At 50.7% G+C, this 20,888-nt stretch overlaps 4 protein-coding genes across 4 annotated transcripts; 3 read left to right on the top strand and 1 right to left on the bottom strand.

The window, feature by feature from the left end:
• Nucleotides 1-982: 982 nt before the first annotated feature.
• On the bottom strand, nt 983-3,281 carry PtA15_11A61 (uncharacterized protein; the record flags this gene model as incomplete). The annotated part of the gene is made up of 6 exons (XM_053161547.1): nt 983-1,071; nt 1,140-1,427; nt 1,493-2,083; nt 2,146-2,526; nt 2,603-2,643; nt 2,749-3,281. The coding sequence occupies 6 exons, from the start codon at nt 3,279-3,281 to the stop codon at nt 983-985; spliced, it is 1,923 nt and encodes a 640-aa protein (XP_053024929.1).
• Nucleotides 3,282-3,441: 160 nt separating this feature from the next.
• PtA15_11A60 (uncharacterized protein) lies at nt 3,442-4,345 on the top strand (the record flags this gene model as incomplete). Its single annotated transcript, XM_053161536.1, has 5 exons — nt 3,442-3,529; nt 3,604-3,706; nt 3,779-4,036; nt 4,105-4,179; nt 4,249-4,345. The coding sequence occupies 5 exons, from the start codon at nt 3,442-3,444 to the stop codon at nt 4,343-4,345; spliced, it is 621 nt and encodes a 206-aa protein (XP_053024928.1).
• A 4,697-nt stretch (nt 4,346-9,042) lies between these two features.
• PtA15_11A59 (uncharacterized protein) lies at nt 9,043-9,258 on the top strand (the record flags this gene model as incomplete). The annotated part of the gene is made up of 2 exons (XM_053161524.1): nt 9,043-9,067; nt 9,104-9,258. 2 exons carry the CDS (start codon nt 9,043-9,045, stop codon nt 9,256-9,258), a joined length of 180 nt encoding a protein of 59 aa, XP_053024927.1.
• Nucleotides 9,259-15,539: 6,281 nt separating this feature from the next.
• On the top strand, nt 15,540-17,494 carry PtA15_11A58 (uncharacterized protein; the record flags this gene model as incomplete). Its single annotated transcript, XM_053161513.1, has 4 exons — nt 15,540-15,941; nt 16,022-16,155; nt 16,228-16,378; nt 16,478-17,494. The coding sequence occupies 4 exons, from the start codon at nt 15,540-15,542 to the stop codon at nt 17,492-17,494; spliced, it is 1,704 nt and encodes a 567-aa protein (XP_053024926.1).
• Between the last annotated feature and the right edge of the window lie 3,394 nt (nt 17,495-20,888).

Here is a 20,888-nt window from a genome sequence, read left to right as displayed (position 1 = left end):
CAAATAATATACGAACACACCACCGATCAGTCACCGTCAAGTATGCAATCGTCAGAAGTACTCACCTACTCAAACCAAGCAATCGCTGTTGTATTTTGATGTGGTCCTGGTGCAACCGCGAGGCTACAGGACTCGGTGGCTAAGAAGGGCTAAAGGCTGCGGAAAGAGGCTCAGACTTTGTAATGCAATGCAAAGGCTGAAGATGTTGAAACTGTGTGACAGGAAGCTACAACTGCTGAGGAAAAGCCCAACAAAGAGAGAAAGGAAAGAGTTTTTGTATGTTCCCGAAACTCAAGCTCTAAACACACATAGAGCAGATGACGCGGAGAGCCGCATACAACAAGACCAGCTGGTCCAGGCGAATGAAACGCGGGGCTGAAACCAGGGCCAAGGGGCCCGGCGCCGCAGCCTGGCTCAGGGCTGGTCAGGAGGCGGGCAACCTCACCGCGAACATGACACCACCCCACACAAAAACCACAGGTGCTGAATTACATCGTATATGTATTGATCGGGGAACAAAGAGAATCGTAGACACAAGAAAGCACAACGCAACGAAAATCTAAACAATAGGCAAGCGATGAGAGTGACGGGGAGTTATCTGAGAAGATAATAGGGTCTGGGGAAGGAAACAAGGGGTGGATAAGGCTGCGATAAGGATAAGTGTTCTGGATAGATAGAGCAGGGAGGAGCTGATAAACAAGGCAGAGAGCCGAACGAGCGGGCTAAAGGGAGGCAGTACATGAAGGGGTAAGGCTAGCAATAGACAGTATTCAACAACAGCAGCCGGTCATTCTCGACGCAGGAGGATAGAGGGGGCTGGTTCAAGAGGCAAGTTCGGCGCCTGGATCACACAAGACGACAGCCCGAGGAATGCGCGTTAAACGGTCTGCGCGCCGCGGGCGGGGAGCGGGGCCACACAACGCCCCGCCCCGCCAACAAAAAGACAAACGACGACAGCCAAGCGGATGAGGAAAGGAGGAGGTCAGGTGGGTTTGCTGCGGATGAGCACGCTCCCGAAGCGCGGGTTAGCAGCCAACGGCGCCGCGGGTGCGGGTGGAGGAGGTGAGAGATCTAGAGAACAGAGGGGGCGGTGAGCAGCGGATAAAAGGCGCGCGAGGGAGGGATGAGGAGATGCGCACCGATGGGGAGCGCCGGGTGCTGGGCCGCGGAGGGTGCGGAGACGGGCGCAGCAGGTGGCGGCGACGCAGCGAGGTCGAGGCTGAGTTTCTGGGCGCCAGCCTTGGAGGGCGGGGGCCTGAATGCCGGCGAGCCGGGCGGGGGCCTTGTGGCGGAGGAGGGAGGCGCGGCGCCGCCGGCGATGCGCAGCATGCTGGCCTTGGTCATCCGGGGCTCGATCTCCGGGCGCCGGGTGGCGTCGACCTGGATCTTCTCGAGCCGTTTATGGCCGGGGACGCCCTGGAAATAATCTGTGGCCGTACACGTCAGCGGCAATAAAAGGGGAGAGGGGGGGGGGGGGGGGGGCAGGACTGACCGACGGATTGGCGGACGGCGTGGCTGGGGATCTTTCCGTTGGCTGGCGTGGTGGAGATGGGAGGCGAGGAGCCGGTGGAGGGCCCGGTTCTGAGGGCGGAGGCTTTGGTCGGCCGGGGCTGGGTCTTCGGGGCGGCGATGGAGGCGATGTTGGTCTGGAGGTTCGCCCGCCTGAAGCCGTGGCCGGGGGTATTTTCAAAGATCTGGGACTGGGTTTTCTTGAGTCTGGGTGCGCTCTGCTGGGGGCTGGCGGGGGGCTCGGTGGAGGGGTTCGTGCGGAGGGTGGAGGCCTTGGTGGGCCGGGGCAGGACCGCGGGCGGGTTGAGGCTCGCGACGGGGGCGAGGGTGGTCCGGGTGGTGCTGGTGGTCGAGCCCTGCGAGGCGGGCACCGGACGCGCCGGCGGGGTCCATGCCAGGCCGAGACGCAGCATGGCGGCCTTGGACATCTTCGGGGTGACGATCGGCTCGGTGACCGCAGCGGGGATCGGCCGGGCCCGGAACACGTACCCGCTCGGCTCGTGGGTCTTGATCATCCCGGGCGACTCGGTCTTGGACGAGCGGGCGGAGTCGGAGACCGATTGGGGCAGGGAGTCTGTGGGGAAAAGGGTGAGTGAGTGAGTGAGGATGGTGGAGGCGAGTTGTGATGGTGCTTACGGTCGCTGGAGGTGCGTCTGTTGGACATCGGAGACGAGCCTTGGGATGAGGAGGCGAGGGTGGAGGATAGGGAGGAGTGACAGGAGGAAGAGTCGACGGGGGGAGGCTGGAGAGTGGTGGTGGTGGTGGTGGTGGTGGTGGTGTTGTGTTGGGAAGCAGCAGCAGGGGTGAATGAGGTTGCAGTGGGTTCCTGCTGGACAGCGAGGGAGTGGGTTGGGGTTGATAAGCTGGTCTTGTGTGGGATGCGGATGAGAGGCTGTTTGATGGAGGCGTGTTCCTGTGCGGGCTGAGTTAGTCCGATCACTTCTGAGGGTTCGTCATCCCCCCGCGACGGTTGAGGATGTTGTTTGCTGGCTTGGGCTGGTTCGGTTGCCATGGAAGCTGTGGTCGTCAGGGGGACGTTGAGCTGTTTAGCCTGAGTGTTTGAGCTCTGCCGGGGATTTTTAGATCGACTTACGCGGACAGGCTCTGCTGAATTTGAAGACCCGTTTGGCTGAGCTGGGAGGTGTTTGGAGTGGTGATGGTGGTGTGGGTGTGGGTGTGGGGAGGGGGCTGAGTTGTCTGAAGTTGGGATGGTTGAGATGGATTGAGTTTGGCCAGAACTGCTGGATGAGTTCGTAGACGGTCTCGGTGCGGTCGGGTGCCCAGAGGGTGTGTTCGCCGAAGATGAATCGGAGTGAGCCTGGTCTCGGGGGCAGGCTGGGTGGGCCGAGGAGGTCGTTGCATGCCTGGATGGCGCGTGAGCGGGAGAGCAGGTAGATGGTGTTCGTTCCCGGCTGGAGGGCCCTGCTGGGGGGTGCGGGTGGACAGTGTATCTGGATGGCGTGTATGAGTTTGAATCCGGTGGTGGCCAGTCTGTGCTGGATGGTTGCCTGGATGTCCTGGTGGTCGTGTGCGTTGTGGATGATGGCGATGGTGAGTTCGGGGGGGAGTGGGCTGGGCTCGTGTTCTGGCTTGGCTGGCTGTTCGTCTTCTGCTGGAGGTGGTTGCTGCTGCTGCTGCTGTGGTGGTTGTTCAGGGGGTGGCTGGGGTGGGGGTGGTGCTGTCTGGGTGGTGGTGGTGGTGGTTCTGTGCTGTTTCCTGGTGTGTGTTGCCCATCTGGCTGGCAGCTGCTTGAGGTTCTGCAGCAGGGGCATCGTCTTCTTCTTTCGATGGGAGCATGCACCCTGCTGGGGGAGATGCTGGCTGGCTGGCTGGGGAGAGAGCAGCAGCACCCACTCGGGGCACCCCGGGGAGGGACAGCCCCACGGCACTTTAGCACGAGCACTACATACCACCCCCAGCACACCACCAACGATGATCGACCTCGGCCAGCCCTCGCTGTTCATCGCAGCCGGCGCAATCCTCTTCAACCCGCTCTTCTGGAACTACATCGCACGCAGAGGCAAGCAACCCAAAAAAAAACCAAAAACCAAAAACCAAAAAAAAAAAAAACACTAACCAGCAATCCATCCACAGAACACGCCACCCGATTCCTCTCCTCCGCCTGCGGATCCCCCCATCGAGCATGCTACCTCCTCGGCGCAGTCATCTTCGCCATCGGACTCATCAGAGACCATCTGTCCGTACCACCCAGCCCCCATCCACCCATACTCACGCACCACTAACACACACTCTCAAACCCATCAACCAGCTTTAAGCAGGCACTAGACAACCAGCCCAGCCACCCTCTCCTCAGCCACCCCGCCATCCAGCTCCTCGCCAGACTCGCCTTCGCAGCCGGCGCCACCCTCGTCGGATCATCCATGTGGGCACTCGGCATCACCGGCACCTATCTCGGCGACTACTGCGGCATACTCATGGACCACGTCGTCCAGGGCTTCCCATTCAACATCACCTCCAGCCCCATGTACAGCGGATCCACACTCTGCTTCCTCGGAACGGCACTCAGGCCAGTCTCTCACTCCCTCTCACACACACACACACACACATCACGGCTCACACCCTCCCCTAATACAGCTATCGATCACCGGCTGGCATCCTCCTCACAGCGATCGTCCATCTCGTCTATCGCATCGCACTCAGCTACGAAGAGTCTGTCCTCTCCCGCTCCCTCCTACTAGTCTGCCATCCATCCTGACTTCCGTCACAGTCCATTCACAGCCAACATCTACCGCCAACGAGATCTCAAATCAAAACATCACTAGACTCAACTCCTGACTCAACCATCTGTATATTACACATCAACTGGCCGGTGTAAGACAACCTCGGGCCCAAGAATCCCTTGACTGCCAACACTCCACCCAATCACGGAGAAACACGGAGCCTCCTTACACAAGACTCACCTTGGCTAATTTCATCAACCAGCTTCCTTCCCAATGACCATCGAGCAGATCGCCATGGGCAGAATCTTACAAGAGGGAGATGATCCTCATTCATCCAACCAGCCCATACAGCCTCCACTGTGCAGCAGTTCTCAAGCTGGCTCACATTCAAAAAAAAAAAAAAAAAAAAGCAAAAAAGTCTATCACTAGGCACAACAGTGGGCCACTCTGCCGCAGAGCCCTTTGGTGTTAGCGGACTGGCACTAACAGCAGCCCTGTTCTAGTGTGCTGCTACACTGTGTTAAGTTGCACTACAATGCTTCTAGCAGCAAGAAAGTGTTTGGTGCCATGTGACTGTCCCTATCCCCCCCAGTCCTGTAATTCAACCCCCAGCCTATATTCTCAACAACCACCTCACCATCAAATTTATAGGGGGGGGGGGGGGGGGGAGAATGTGAACCCCCCGCCTTGGGGGTTTCACAAGAAGGATCACAGGATCCCCCTTGGCCCTTGACTTAGTCAACCAGTCCCCCACTCCTCCTAGCTTGGTAGAGACTGTTTGACATCTCTCCCAGCTAGGTGAGCTCCCACATTTCCCTTCCCTTCCTCTCTCTCCCTCTGTTTCCCCTATCACAATTGTAAATAGAACTAGCAGAGAGACTGTTTTATATCTCTCCAAGCTAGCAATACAAGTATTGGTTCTAGAACCTGCCTGGCTTTGGCCTTGATCCCGCTTTAGGGATGACCGCGGGTACCCGGTATCTGTCGGCGGGTACCCACCAGCGGATACCAGGTGCGGGTGCGGGTGTCAGGGCCAGCCAAAAATTCAATACCCGGGTACCCGCCTATCTGACCTGTCCTGTCCGTTTGCACGCAAATGGACAGGCTGCCGATGTTTTGTCCTGCATGCAAACGGACAGGACACCAATATTTTGTCCTGTCCGTTTGCATGACGGAGTACTTTTTGGGGCTGTCCTGTCCGCATTTGCGTGCAAACGGACAGGACAAAACATTGGCGTCCTGTCTGTTTGCACGCAAACTCACACAAACGGACAGGACAAAAGATTGGCGTCCTCAAACTTAGCACAAGTCCCCTGCTGCGGGGTGCGCCAGCCATTTGGCTGGCTGGTTGGTTCGCAAAGCAAAACTCCCCGCAGGGGAGACTTGCCCCTTAAGTCAAAAAACTCGCGTGATGAGTTTCCCACCTTTTGGTGGGAGGAAACTTCATCCTCAAGTTGCTCACTTTCCTCAAAACTTTGAGGATGTTTGGGCAGGGTTTGTAGAAGAGCTGCATCTTCCTGTTCATCCCACCCAAACTCAGAACAAGTACATAATATTGTGATTTTATAATGATTTTTATAAAATCACACTCCAAACTTTTTTTTGCTCCAACAAGCGGTTGCGCACACCAAAACAAGTCCTCAAACATTGAAACATCACACTTTTCAAAAATCACTATGAAAATAGTGAAGAGTCATAAAAAAAGGTACATAACACCAAAAGAAAGACAAGAAGCAGGTCTTTATGGTCTGCGGAAAGAATTCAGTCGAGACATGGAAGGAAGCAGCTACAGGAGGAAGAAGACGAAATATACAGTTTTCCCGCAAAATTGGGAAACTCATCACGCGGGAATCCCGACTTACGGTATAGGACTCCACTGGCGTGGACAGCTCCACTGCTTGCTCCCGCTCCCGCCCGGAGGCCTAGTTAAGCTTGCAGCCTCCTGTCCGTTTGCGTGCAAATGGACAGGACAGGCGCCACACCCCTAGGGTCTATGTGAGCCGCAGCGGCGCAACTCTGAACCCGCTTTCTGGCCCTTGGGCACCCCAGTACTGGCAACTTGCACCCGGGTACCTGCCACTTTCACCTGGGTACCCGCCACTTGCAGCTGGGTACCCGCTTCGCGGGTGCGGGTGCGGGTTTCTGATTTTACTGAAATTCTGTCCGGGTACCCGCACCCGGGTGCAAAGTGCCATCCCTATCCCGCTTAGCCCTGCTCCACCCAGTCCCAGTCCAGTCCAGTGGAACGCTTACCCGTTTGATGAAAAAAACCCCGGCGGGTACCGCTGGTACCCGCCAAAAAGACCACTGGTACCTGCCCGGCGGTGCCGGGTACCTGATTTTGGTAAAAAAGATGCGGGTACCGGCGGTCCAACCGGTACCCAGGTCCATTTTGGCATTCTCTACTCACGCAACACTTTGTCCCAATGTCCCGGGCAGCAAAACAAAGCTAGGGATGTCAATGAAAAAATCAAGTAGGCTCACAGCAGTATCTGATGCACTCCTACTTGGGAAATGTGTGGTCAGCATGAATTCTCCTTTTGGTGAGGTCAACCTCATCAAAAAGAAACTAGCAGAAAGAGAAAATCTAAAGAAACAGGTTACTGATCAGATTAAAGCGGCTAAGCCTGCCAAAAATGTCAGACTTACTAAAAGAAATAAAGTGTGGAGCTGTACATAGATTCATTGGGGTTTGGCATGGTGAGATTTGTGGTAACTGAGAAGCGGATAGGGGTTCGAGTTGTGAGTGGCGCTGGTGCAGTCAACATTCTCTGTTGTAGGAGTGTGCCAAAGCACACTCTGTAATAGGAGTGTGCCAAAGCACACTACACAATAAGAGTGTGCCACAGCACACTCTGTAATAGGAGTGTGCCAAAGCACACTACACAATAAGAGTGTGCCACAGCACACTCTGTAATAGGAGTGTGCCAAAGCACACTACACAATAAGAGTGTGCCACAGCACACTCCGTTGTAGGAGTGTGCCAAAGCACACTCCGTTGTAGGAGTGTGTCAAAGCACACTCCGTTGTAGGAGTGTGCCAAAGCACACTCCGTTGTAGGAGTGTGCCAAAGCACACTCCGTTGTAGGAGTGTGCCAAAGCACACTCCATTGTAGGAGTGTGCCAAAGCACACTCCGTTGTAGGAGTGTGCCAAAGCACACTCTGTAATAGGAGGTGCCAAAGCACACTCCGTTATAGGAGGTGCCAAAGCACACTCCGTTGTAGGAGGTGCCAAAGCACACTCCGTTGTAGGAGTGTGCCAAAGCACACTCTGTTGTAGGAGTGTGCCAAAGCACACTCTGTTGTAGGAGTGTGCCAAAGCACACTCTGTTGTAGGAGTGTGCCAAAGCACACTCTGTTGTAGGAGTGTGCCAAAGCACACTCTGCTGTAGGAGTGTGCCAAAGCACACTCGGTTGTAGGAGTGTGCCAAAGCACACTCTGTAATAGGAGTGTGCCAAAGCATGTAGAGACTGTAAAATGAAGATGTGTCTGGTGAGAGTCAAACTCACGACCTCAGCTATGCTGAGACACATACTAGAGTGCTGCCTTTACCAACTAGGCTACAGACGCTTGTGGCTGCCAGCTGGGTGGTTGGTTGGTAGTTCTCATGGGTCAATCCGACAGCCCTCCATACTGTGGTGATACATCATGGTAGCAGACTAACAGACAACTCAACACCCCCCCTTGCTACATGATGGGAAGTGGGGATTGACCCCAAGAGAGAGTGGGAATGAGACCCAGGAAAGATTATCAGTGTAGGGATTGAACCCGTGATCTAGATGTAGGCTTATAGGGGTTTGTGTGGTCTTACAAGTTAGCATTCACAAATTCATCAAGTCTCTATTGTAAGCGAGTAGCGCTCAGGTAGCTCTGGGCTCATAACCTGTAGAGACTGTAAAATGAAGATGTGTCTGGTGAGAGTCGAACTCACGACCTCAGCTATGCTGAGACACATACTAGAGTGCTGCCTTTACCAACTAGGCTACAGACGCTTGTGGCTGCCAGCTGGGTGGTTGGTTGGTAGTTCTCATGGGTCGATCCGACAGCCCTCCATACTGTGGTGATACATCATGGTAGCAGACTAACAGACAACTCAACAAAGCACACTCCATGATAAGAGTGTGTGAAAGCACACTCCGCAATAGGAGTGTGCCAAGGCACACTGCCTTAGCACCAATTCTGAAGAATTGCACTAACACTGTACTAAGAGTTAGCACAATTCTGCTATGCTAATGCTGCAGTTAGCATAGCTGGCCCACCATTGCTAGACACAATGTTCTTTTACCGGGAGTGCAACGGGAGGTGGGATTGGCCCACGGGCCGCTACACCACAAAAGCAGGCCGGGTGGGGACCTGTCCCCATACTGAGAGTAAAGCGAGGCACTAGAGTGGCCGAGTTGTACTAGAGCCTGCCACATCAATCCAGCACTTGGGCGCTGCCGTAGTGAGTACAGGGAGGAGCCACCCTAGGAGAGGCTCGGACTCAGACCATAGTGTCTGCTACTTCCCTGAGTCCTCCTCCCCTTCATTCTCCCCAAGATCCCTCTCACTCACCACCGACTCAAGTCTAAGAAAATTTTCCACTCCATCACTCTCCATCCGACCGAAAAAAAATTTTCCAATAAAAAAAAGCAGAATTTAGACTCTAGTAGCAGTGACGCGAGAGATATCATCCTGCATAACAAAGCTCCACCATTCAGACAATCAACGTTACCCATAATCCATCTACAGCATCCAAACTATCCCATCAATTTCCTTTATCATCCGTTATCCGCCGTTCTCCCCTATCACCCATTCCAAACATCATTTAGACCTCCAAAGAACCACCTCACAGCACTACCTCACACATAATGTCTAACCCCACCGCCAAGATTAGTAATTGACTTAAAGAATCAACGGAACTTGCTCTAGACCAGACCCTTAATCCATCCCCCAATCCAATAACTACCGATGATACTTCCCCCAACCCATCATCCAAGGCACCAGCAGCCCAAAGCGCACAAGCTCCAATAAAAACCAACCCCCCTAGAGCGGCAAAGAACTCAGCTCCGAAGACGATGTCTTGAGCCCCAGCCAAACCTCAAAAGAAAAGCAAGGGAATCCAGGACCAAGAAATCACAGAGGTGACTGCCGAAAACAAGCAGACAGATACAGAACTCGCAAGGGCATTAGGAGCATCGCACAGTAAGAGCCCTCCAACAGAAATCTAGATAAGATTAAAGAGCTGACAAAAAAAAAAAAAAAAAAAAAAAAAAAAAACCCAAACTGCAGCAGTAGAAGACGGGAATTGTGAACCAGAAGATGAAGACGTAATTGTCAAACTGGCGGAGGACCCATGCGAAACAAAGGCCTGGGCAGCGGAGATGATCCTAGGGAAGGCTCTTAAAGCGCAGGAAGAAGGAGATGAGGCAAAGTCGGATCGGCTCCTGGTCATGTGGGACAGACTAGTCAAAACGGTCAAACTTGCCACTTTGACCCAAAACCCAACCCCCAATCCCACTAATCTTGTCCCACAGAAGCGAGCGGCGGCAGATCACGCAGAAAACAAGGTGGGGGACACAAGGTTTGTCTGGGGAGTCAACAACACCCATGACGATGGAGGTTTCACCCCGTATTTCCACAAAAACACCTCCGAACTCAAGGGCCCAATCCCCTTCACCATCTTCAACAAAGAGTGGCAAGAAAAAGCACCGATGTTCCAATTGACTAACCACCCAAGGATCAACGAAACAGCCGCTGAGAAAGGCCTGGGGTACCATGGCTACCCGGTGCCGGACAAATGGCTCCAGACATTCATGGAGTGGACGCTCAACCACGCTTCAGCTCGAGAAACCTTGGGAATCAAGTACAAATACAACACTCTAGGGCAATGGCTAGTGATTCACAAGGCAAGCTGCGACAAGCTCCTGAAGAAACATGGTTTCATGGTTGCGCTCAGGTACAACATCCAAATCCGCAACAACGCCTTTGCTTTCCAACCCAAACTCAAAGGAGAGGAATCCTTCTCCAACATCTCAATCTTCAAACAAGACACTGCGGACAACACATACGCCAAAGCCAAAGACTTTGGGGAGGTAGGGTAGAAAGATAACCCTTATGCGCCCAGGGGATCAAGATTAAAATGGGATGTGCACACAGGGACAAAGCACACAAAAACGGCCCCAGCCCCGCCAAAACAGCAAGCAGCTCCAAGCACGGACAGAGGAAAAGCCTCCCTTCCAGCCAAACCTCCAACCGGTCCAGCGAACGGCCCAGCCCCGCCCAGAACCAACAAAGGAGGCTACAAGGGGAAATGGTACGACCCAAACTATGTGGATCCGAGATTGGTGTACAACGGAGGAGGCCCAGGAAACGGCCAGTTAGTCAAGGATAGGTAAATGAGAAGACCAATTTTCCCCTGTTCCATTTCCATTCCCCCTTCTTTATTCCACCTCACATCAGAAATCCCCAGACCCTTCCTCCCATATCTTCCCCACACTCCTCGCTCTCTCTACACTTCAGACCTTTCTTACTTCCTTTTCTCCAAAAAAAAAAAAAAAGAAGATGTATGTTTTGTACTCGGCCAAGAAGATGTATGTTTTGTACTCGGCCCGCCACAAGTCCATTCCCCCCCCTGCCAAGCAGATAGCAAAAGAGACCAGTTTCTGACTAAACTCAAAAATGATTGTACATACTTTTAGCCAAACCCATGACCCAGGCAATGAACTCCCTGAGATTGAACCTGAGAAGACCAACACAGGGCAGCCTGAATGGCCAGAAGAGATCAGATGTGAGATGAACGTTTGTGAGTGGGAATACGGATGGCTGAACAGATGGAAACGGAGAAACAAGGAACTCCCAATACCAAAAGGAGTACTGGTTCAAGACCCTGCTCCACTTCAAAGAAACCAGAATGATTTGAAACCCAGACCCAACCAAAATTGGGTGGGTGGGTGACCCATCAACAAGCTACGGGATAGGCATCACCATAGGCCGCTGATGGGCCCAATTTAAACTGCTGAATGGATGGGAAAAAGGACCAGAAAAACTGAAGGACATAGCGTGGCTAGAGACAGTAGCAATACGCCTAGGCCTTATCAAAATTGCCCAACTAGATATTTGTCCCGGGAAGACCCTCATTGCATGGACAGATAACACCACCACAGAAGAGTTATCACCCGGAGGAAGTCGAAGCACGTGTGCGTCAACAAAGAATGGAAGAAGATACAGGACTTACTGGTGGGGATGGAACTCAACCTGGTGGCAAGACGGGTTTGCTCTAAGGAGAATGTTGCAGACGCACTCTCGAGAGGGGATAAGAGGGGTTGTGACCCCCAATACATGCTAGTAATAACTCTACCAGATGATTTAGCTTCACGCATGTTTCAAGATTTCTAAGAAAGCTCTTCCCCCTCGGGCTAGGCAGTTGTAGATACAAATAAGAGCCACTTTTTCCCTAGTCTCCCCTACCCATACTCCTGTTTCTGTCTCTTGTGAAAACAATTCCCACTAGAACTGCCAGATGCCATCACAACTGAACTTGAGCAAACTGTCGTACTTCATCCGTGATGGTTCGGTCTCCTCTGAGTCTCTAACCGGGTGGCAGAGCCACTTCCTCAAAGGATATCTCTGGAACACCTTGCTCACTTACAACACCGCTGTAAGGAAATATGTGAAGTTTGCGCAAGCTACCTGTAGAATCCCTTTTCACCTCCCAATATCAGCTGAAGATATATACGAGTTCTGCTACTGGGCTGGGAGAGTCGACAGAGCGCCCACCAAGCAAGACGTGGCAGCTAACACTCTCTCCCAATACCTATCCGGGCTGCTGACCTGGCACCTGTTTCACCGGGAAAATTACCCCAACAACACCAAAGCAATGGTAGTGGTCCTCTTGAGATCATCTGCCTACATTGACTCAGCCACCCCCCCAAGACCCAGGAAAGGAGCCATCAAGATCCCCCACCTTGTTGCACTGGCTCACGCTCTAGTCGGGAGATCTGCTTTCCACAAAGCGGTATTTGATTTGGCGTTAGTGGCATTCTGGGGAATGGCGAGGTAGGCAGAGGTGACTTACTACAAAGGGAACGGGGCCCTGGATCAAACAGCAGAACTCCTCACGGACGATGTCATATTTGGCCTCGCCAATGGCGCCGAGACAGCTACACTGACCATTCGAGGGGCAAAAACCGCAGCGCCTGGGGAAGCCCAGTACATGATCCTGAGAGGCCTCGGCCACATGCTATGCCCTGTGGCAGCTATCCAATGCAGAATGAGAGAAGCTTCATCTGCAACCAGCACACCGCCTAGAACCTCCCTTTTTTTGGGTACTATGACTCCGACCACAAGCGGACCCACTTAGTCAAAAGGGATGTATGTGATTTCTTGGCGCAGACCTGGAAAACCCTTGGTTATCAAGGAATCTCAGGCCATTCATTTTGGGTCGGAGGGGCTTCCCTCAGGAAGTCAATGGGGGTTTCCAAGGAAGACATCTGCAAACTAGGTCGCTGGAAATCAGAATGTTACAAGCTATACATCAGTGACTACACAGGACCAGAGAAAGTAGAAGCATTGAGAATACTGAAGGAATTGGCACAGTACTGGCAGAAGCATTAAATCATCCCCCTTTAGAGCACTCACTCATCAGGGCGCAATGAATCACTTATCTTGCTAACTCCCCGAGCGACCCTTGAGAGATAGTACGGCAAGTACCGCAGCAGGCACGGGTTTGGCTCTAAGTTCCCCCCAAACTTAGAGAGGTGGGTCTTACACCCTTGCCATCACACTCCCGTGTGTGCTGCTTGGGAGAGGAGGATTTTTGACCTCTCTTCCCCTCCCCCCCTTTTCCGGTGTGTCGAGGCGCTAGGATTCTCTACCCAAGATGATCAGGCCCTCACTCTACCGCGGGCATAGGTGGAAGAGGTGGGACAACTCCTCTCTGCAACTTTAAGTTGCAGTCCTCTCCCTCAACCCGTACACAGGGATCTTGGGAAGCCACTCCCTGGCGTCCAGGATCCCCTAGATGCAATGAAGCATTGAAAATGTTACACAGCGCACCAACCTAGAGAGTCGTGCGTGAAGAGCGCGGAACCTCCGTGCAGCGGGTCCTCCCAGCACCATGAGGCAGAGTGGACATTGGAAGACTCAAAAGTGGTTGTGAAACCCTTTTGCTGAATGGTGAAGGGGACGATGGAGGTGCAAAACTCTGCCCTTCTGCTGTCAGATAACAAGACCCACCAAGGTAAGCTTGGCAAGTTTTGATCAAGTGATAGGTCTGGTCTGGTTCCAGATGAAGTTGTTCAATGACATGCATGTGAGAGTTGAGAGTGAGCTCAGTGGTTATTTGCAAATAGAAGGGTTGTGGTGATGGTAAGTGTGAAGGTGTTGTGTCAATAACTGGTGAGAACTGAGCTGAGGGGCTGACAACTGGGGGGAGGGAGATAGCTCCTTTCATAGACAAATGTTGGGGATTTTAGCTACAAGGGGGCCCCTGGTTGAGGTATCTTAGCTGGCCTGAACAGGGGGTTTGAGGGATTTTAGCTGGTGGGAGTAGATACAAGTGATGTCATGATATCTCAGGGGTACATAAATGATGTCAGAAGAATGCAGTAGGGCCGCATAAAGGCTGCATAAAGTGACAGTAGGATGCATAAGTTGACAGGTGGTTGCAGTGAGTGCGTAAATGAAGTCTGAGGCTGCAGAGTCAGTGCAGAATTATGATGTGATAATAAAAATAAAAGAGTACTTGATACTACGTAATGACTGTAGTCTGATGGGGAAATGTAAGTTTGTAACCTGTAATGTGTATAAGCATAATACTGTGATCCTTGACTTGAGGCTTGTGATCACAGGTTGGTGACTGGGTATTTTGAACATCCAGTGGTCCAAAGAGGTGTAACTTCCAATCCAGAGGGGTTCCAGTGGTGACTGGGGGTGAAAATTGCTGTAGAATCCATTTCTGAGGTCCATTTGATGGTATCTTGAGGCCTAGGATGATTAAATATATGTTATAGAAAAAACTTTTGAGTTTTCACTTTTCCGTCTACCACAGTGTCAAGGTTTTTGTCTGGCCAACTGCATCTTTCACAAAGTTAACCAACAAGTAAATATGGCAGGCGCGTGACAAAGCAAAACTCCGCACTGTCAAGGGGGTTGTATCCGTTACAACCCCCCTCCCTCCCTGCAATAAGGTCAACTGGGGGCAGCTAATGTAAGATAGGTCTCCCAGACCAAAATTATATTGGTGGGGCCCACTAATAAAGTAATCAGTATCCCTTTGTTTTAATGTATCAGTGGGCCCTGCCAACATAGGATTGGTTGTGGAGACCGATATTAGGGGGTTTCAAACTTGGCCAGGTGCAACTTACATCAACGCTGAAACCGCTGCACTGAACGCATTTGCAGCAGCCAGTAGTGTAACTTAAAAAAGTGTGGTTACATTCCAGCAGTAGCCCATTGGTACACTAGTGATGTGCTACAAATTTCCAAAAATACATGTATTTTTTGCCAATTGCAATGGCCATTACAATACATGTATTGTAATGGTTTCACCGTTGCTTGCATGCACTTTTTGCAAGTTGGTGTTCAAGTTCATTCTTGAACACTGAGTTTCAAAAGTGCATCCAAGCTGCATTGTACAAAACAGGCTGAGCCTGCTTGAATGTTTTTTTGGATGTTGGCAAAAGTGGGTCAGCTACACTAACAATAGCTGTAGTGTAGTGTAGTGTTAGCTTTTTTCAGCTACGCTACAGAGAAGTTACTGTTAGCTTCCATTTTTTCCAACTAACACTAAAGCATTTTCTTGGAAAAAAAAATTGCTGCTAGTGCAGTGTTAGCTGAAATTGAAAAAGAAAGTTAACACTATTCAAATTCTTTGGAATTATCTTTTTAGCAATGTCAGCGTTCCAAAAAGCTACACTAACTGGAGGACTTCCCGCTGCCTAAATGACTTGATTTAGCAGGAGGTGCTAAACCTTGTTTGCTGGTGAAAACTTGATCTCAATCACTTTTCTAGCCTTTCCCTCCAGATCAAGTGTTTTAGCCAACGGGAAGTCCTCCACTGTTGGCATGGGGAGTTTTTTCAAAGCCTCTAAATGAAAAAAACACATGAGTATTGATGAGAAAAAACTATTCAGATTTTTTTCTTGGCTGGAATGTGTATGAACTGCCCCAATTTGTCTTCAATGGACCATTGTGCGGTGTGATCCAAATTGGAAGACCTTGAAGTGACTTCAAGGGATTGCCAAGTGACACTTGGAGGCCCATCGTTTTGAATATGCAAGATGGATATTTTGCATGCACAGTTCAAAATTGGCGAAATTTCTTGGCACAGGTGGGCCGAACCATCTGACACGATTGACAACACAAAATGGCGACGAGTGCGATAGTGTTCTCAGGACTACCGGGATCCGTGGAAGGAAGCCAAACGTTATCGTTCCACGAGCTATCGACATCGAGCCAAGTGCACCAGCTCAAGACCGCACCGAATGCAGCCTTCAGCCTCTCAGGAACAACGAGCCAGAGTGGTGCTGGGCTGCCTCCCCGGAAGACGGTGGCCTGTCTGCCCTCGACCAACTCGCTCGGCTCGACGATCCTCTCGATCTCGGGAAGAGACGGCAGGAACGGCATCCTCCTTTGGTCATCTCTCGCCGCTAAACCTACTCCTTCGCATCGTCTCATCCCGGCAGGTCGGGTCATCGTCGTCTCCCTGAGTCCTTCCGGAACCTATCTCGCCACCGGATCTGCTGATGGGCTAATTGTGCTATGGGAGGTCTGTCTTGTAGTTTTTTTTAACTAGTCTTCGTATCTTGTCAAGATTAATCCCTCCTCGCTCCATCTTGCTCAGATTAGCTCAGTACCGGCACCCTCCTTGCCAGCTTCGATGGCCATTACAAGTCGGTCACCTGCCTAGCTTTTAGTGATGATGAAGCGGCCCTAGTTAGTGCAAGCGAGGACTCGATGTGCTCCGTTTGGTCTATCCCAACGTTAGTCAGCTCTCTCTGTTTTACTCACAATTGTACTCTTGTTGACCCTGTTTCTGCTTTGCGTTTGTTTAGGCTAGTTGACGAGGCGCTCGATTCCAATCTTTCACACACCCCCTACTCCATCTTCTCAGACCACACCCTGCCAATCTCAGATCTTTGCATTTCCAGAGGATGTTTCCCTGACCTGAGGATCTTTACGGCCAGTTTGGATCAAACCATCAAGGTATCACAGATTTCCCTCTGTTTTTTTGCTATTTGTATCTCAACAAAACGAAAGAACGAGAATGATCGAGAACTGAGGTTTTTTTTTTCGAACAATCAGATATGGTCGCCCCTTTATCCATCCTCGCCATTGCTTTCTACGTTTGCCGTCCCTGGACCTGCCCACCACCTGGCAATTGACCCTCTCGAACGGTTCATCATCGTCTCGTATGCCACGATGCTGAAGAACGAAGCAGAAGAATCGGCGAATGACACCACCGCTGCTCAGCCGCAACAATCGACCGCCATTCCTGCCTCGACGGTCAGGATTATCCCGCTTTTCTCTCGACCCAGCCATTCAGCAACTCAAGGCGGCGTATCGCGGGTACATGGGCCTGGTGGACTGGTCCAGCAGATCGAATCTGGAGACCAGGAAGTGACCTATACCAGTCCGCGATCCACTCAGATCACCGCGCTCCATCTGCCCTCACCGATCGTCTCGAGCTCCGTGGTTCTATGTGGGCTTTCGAACGGGAAGATCGTTCATCTGTCGATGCCTTCTCTCCAACCACTGGGTCAGACCGTGCCCCACCCGAACGCCACCGGCGATGTGAAGGACCCAGTGGTCTATATGAACACGTTCGCCCGACCGGTCGACCTACTGTCGAGCTCGGCTGCTGACGCCTTATCAGGCCCTGACCTTGCCGGCTCCTCTGTGATCTCGCCGCGCCCAGTTGGCGTCCTGGGTCGCGTCGTTGGCAGGAACGGCGATCCCCAGCGCGGCCCAGGATCCCTGCAAGCGAGCCACACTCAACAAGCCTGTCGTGAGATGTACACGATGTTGAAGATCGAGCAGGCTAGCGACCCCGGGCTAGTCGAGGACGATCCATTCAGCTTGCCCAGTCGTGAGACCCGACCGGACAACTCGGCGCTCCATGCCCTGCCCGACCACTCCCACCAGTCCATCGTCCAGGACCACCAACAAAATTCCCAAACCGACTCGATCGAGAAACTCACCGCCGAGACCTCCCATCTTAAGGCTCAACTCAAACAGGCTTTGGCATTCAATGACAGTCTGTGGGCAGGAATCGTCGATGGCACTTTAACTTTCAAAGAAGGTACCCTCCCTCCTACTTAAACACACATTTCACTTTTTCATTTCCACCTGAGAAGCGCGGCTTTGTTTTTGTTCTCTATGTCTCTTCATTCTCTTCTAACCAATCCCATTGTCATCTTGGAAATTTTGAACACATAAAAGGGGCAAGAAATAACTCCTTTGATGGGCGTCGAACGGAAAAGGCCGTTTACATATATGCAGATACTTAAGCTCAAGGTTGTTTGTGGACTGAGGAGATACAAGTTCCTGTAGTATTGAAAATGATACATACTAGAAAGGATCCAGATGGCTTATCGAGTATGTCTACTGTGGCTGTTCTGTTTTCAAGCTGTGACTCTTTATCAAGCAGTAGGTTACAGTTGCCAATTTGTGGTTCTCAGCAGGTCTAATCCACCTCTACGTGACGGAACGGGTCGCTGCTGTTCTAAATCCAAGCTGACGGGAGGCGCCCCGGTGAGTATTCAACCAAGTATCTAAATAACCACTTCTATAGCTAATGATTTTCAATTGGATGTGTATCTATGTGGCTGAAAACCTGTAGATAGCGGCTGGCACAATGAACGTAAAAAAAGCAATATTCAATGATGCTTGTCCCAATTCCCAAACCTAATTAACATTTCAAATATGTTTTTAAGATTCCCTTTGACACTTCATTTTCATGGATTTATGCGGGATTTTTGTCCTCTGGACTCCTTCTTCTTCATGCCTTCTGCCTCGTCTCCCTTCCACTGCTGATCTCTCATCCAAGTTCCTTGTATCCTGTGTCCACATCCATGCTCTTTTCCATACATAGGAGTGCCTTTTAGTCATTGGTCATGTTGCTTTTCTTGATGCTCTTGTATAAATTGATCCCTGCTCAGAATAGACTGTTAGCTTTCCTTGGATACTGCCTTCCTCATATGTGTGCGTGCTTTGATTGTGACAGACACCGGTGTGATGAACGAAAGAGGTCACTGCGTAGAATTGGTGGGACTCCGCCGCTCCAAGATGATTCCCGGGTAAAGTCGGGTGATCTGGAGAAACTCCGCTCCGCAGCTCTGCCGCGTTGTAGGGCTCTGGGTGGGATAAATAAAGTAAAGCACTTAAAATAATGAAGCTCTGCCAATGTAAACCATAAAATAAAGCTCCGCTCATAAAGAAGATAACTCCGCCACTTCCAGCACAATTGGCTGGGTTGAGGTTATCCCAGTTAAACTGGGATGCACTTAACCAATTTAAACTTGGGTGATCTGAACTGATGAAATATAAATCCAAGGTACCCCCCTTGGTTTTATATTAAATTGGTTGAGATCAACCAAGTTTAAATTGGTTGAGTGCATCCCAGTTAAACTGGGATGACTTCAACCCAGCCAAATATGCTGGCAGTGCGCAAAACCACAAGAAAACAGCCATAAAGCAAGCACAAAAGCTCTGCAAAGCACAACTGGAACACATAAAGCAAGTCTGCAACGTATGCAAAGTAAAAGAAGCACAACAATCCACAAAGTAAAGCAAAACCCGTAAAAAGAGAGTCTGTGAGGAGTATGATGCAGAATCCACCCTTCCCCACTGTGGTTTTATAGAGAAAAGGAAGAGAACTAAAGATATCCTCCGCCTGCCTCCCACGCACACAATCCGCTAACTCTGTTCACACACGCACACTTGTGATCTGCCAAGTGCTATACACACATGCACGTCATCCGCCAAGCTCTGCTCTCACGCTAACTCCTGTCAACATTGCCGCATGTCATTGCCCGCCGTCGGACTCCTCTTGCCCCTGTCTAGCCTTCAATTCCGGGATCCCACAAGCTGCCTCTGCCTGCTGACGTAGCCCTCTTTGTCTGCCACGGCTTCCCCCAGTCACAGCCTATACTATCCAGTCCGCGCCGGCCTGCTTAAGTTGAGTCCAGCTCCGCGCACCTCCACATTCAGTTGTGCGCTCCGTTCTGCACTGTTTCCGCACTGTTTTGGCACCGTCTGTGTGCCACACTGATTTCTCCATGGACAATTTGAAACAAGTTCCAGAATTGATCACCACACCGGTGTTCTTTGTGATATCTTGCTCTTGGTTCTAGCATCTTCTATTCATTTTGTTTCATATTCATTGTTTTTTTCTCCCACAGCTTGATCAATTGTACTTAGTCTATATAAGTTAGCCTAGTATCTAGCAATCAAGCCACATTGTTTCTTCCTCTCATTTCTCCGCGACATCCCTTGAGCCGCATCCGGTGAGCACATCATCCTCACTGCCCCTTCTTGAGCAACATCACCAAGACCATCCCAGTGTGTTGTGTGCCCAAGTCCAAATCTCAACAATATACCAGTGTCCTTTTGGCACAAACCCATTTCCTCCAAGCCTTAAGATCAATGCACATAAATATACAGACTTACTTCGCGCACTGCGAGAAACTCTTCGCGCACTGTGGGGGTCGTCGTCTCGACGTCCCGCCCCCAGTGCGCGCTTTCGCCACGGCTCTTCGCGCACTGTGCATTCCCCCCAAAAAACGGCTTGAATTTCTTGAGATATTTTTTGATGAATCAATAGAATGGCTTTTTATGATCCCCCTAAAAAATAATTAAGTCATTTAGGGGGCTCCTAGAGCCTAGAGAAAATTGACATGAAAAAATCATATTTTAACGCGGCAGGGACCTGTAATACCGCTTCCTGTGCCCCAGTAGCCCCAAAAATTTCACAGTATCATGGTACATGTGCAAATTCATGACCTGATAATTTTCAGAATTTTCACCAGCTTTCCTTTAGACCAAATAGGTATTGCGTTTATTATTTTGTGTATATGTATAACTTTTTTGTTACACACAACAAAGGTACAAAATTTTGAGAGCACAGAGAAATATGCTTCAAATTAATTCCCTGAAATTCCTAGCGATAGTGTGTCATTATAAAATGAGATATAAGGGGTGCGCAGCAGGCTTAGTAGGAAAATTACTGCTAACTGTATAGCTTTTTTGTTACACACCCAAACAGTCCCAAAATTTCAGAAATGTTTTCATTGTGAATATTCTTTGCGCCATAAATTTCTTGGCAATAGTGTGTCATGATAACATGAGATATAAGGGGTGCGCGGCAGGCTTAGTAGGAAAATGGCGGCTACATGTATAGATTTTTTGTTACACGCTGAAACAGTCTGAAATTTTCAGGAATGTTTCAATTTTGCATATTCTCCGCGCCATAAAGCTCTTAGCAATAGTGTGTCATTAAAACATGAGATAAGTTAGCATTCATTTTCCAACTAAGCCCGCCGCACTACATCTCATGTTATCATGACACACTATTGCCAAGAAGTTTATGGCACGGAGAATATCCACAATGAAAATATTTCTGAAATTTTGGGACTGTTTGGGTGTGTAACAAAAAAGCTATACAGTTAGCAGTAATTTTCCTACTAAGCCTGCTGCGCACCCCTTATATCTCTGG

This window comes from Puccinia triticina, chromosome 11A (genome assembly GCF_026914185.1).
Source record: "Puccinia triticina chromosome 11A, complete sequence".
Classification (NCBI taxonomy): domain Eukaryota; kingdom Fungi; phylum Basidiomycota; class Pucciniomycetes; order Pucciniales; family Pucciniaceae; genus Puccinia; species Puccinia triticina.
Note: the sequence above shows the minus strand (reverse complement) of the source record. Positions and strands in the feature narration are given on the sequence as shown.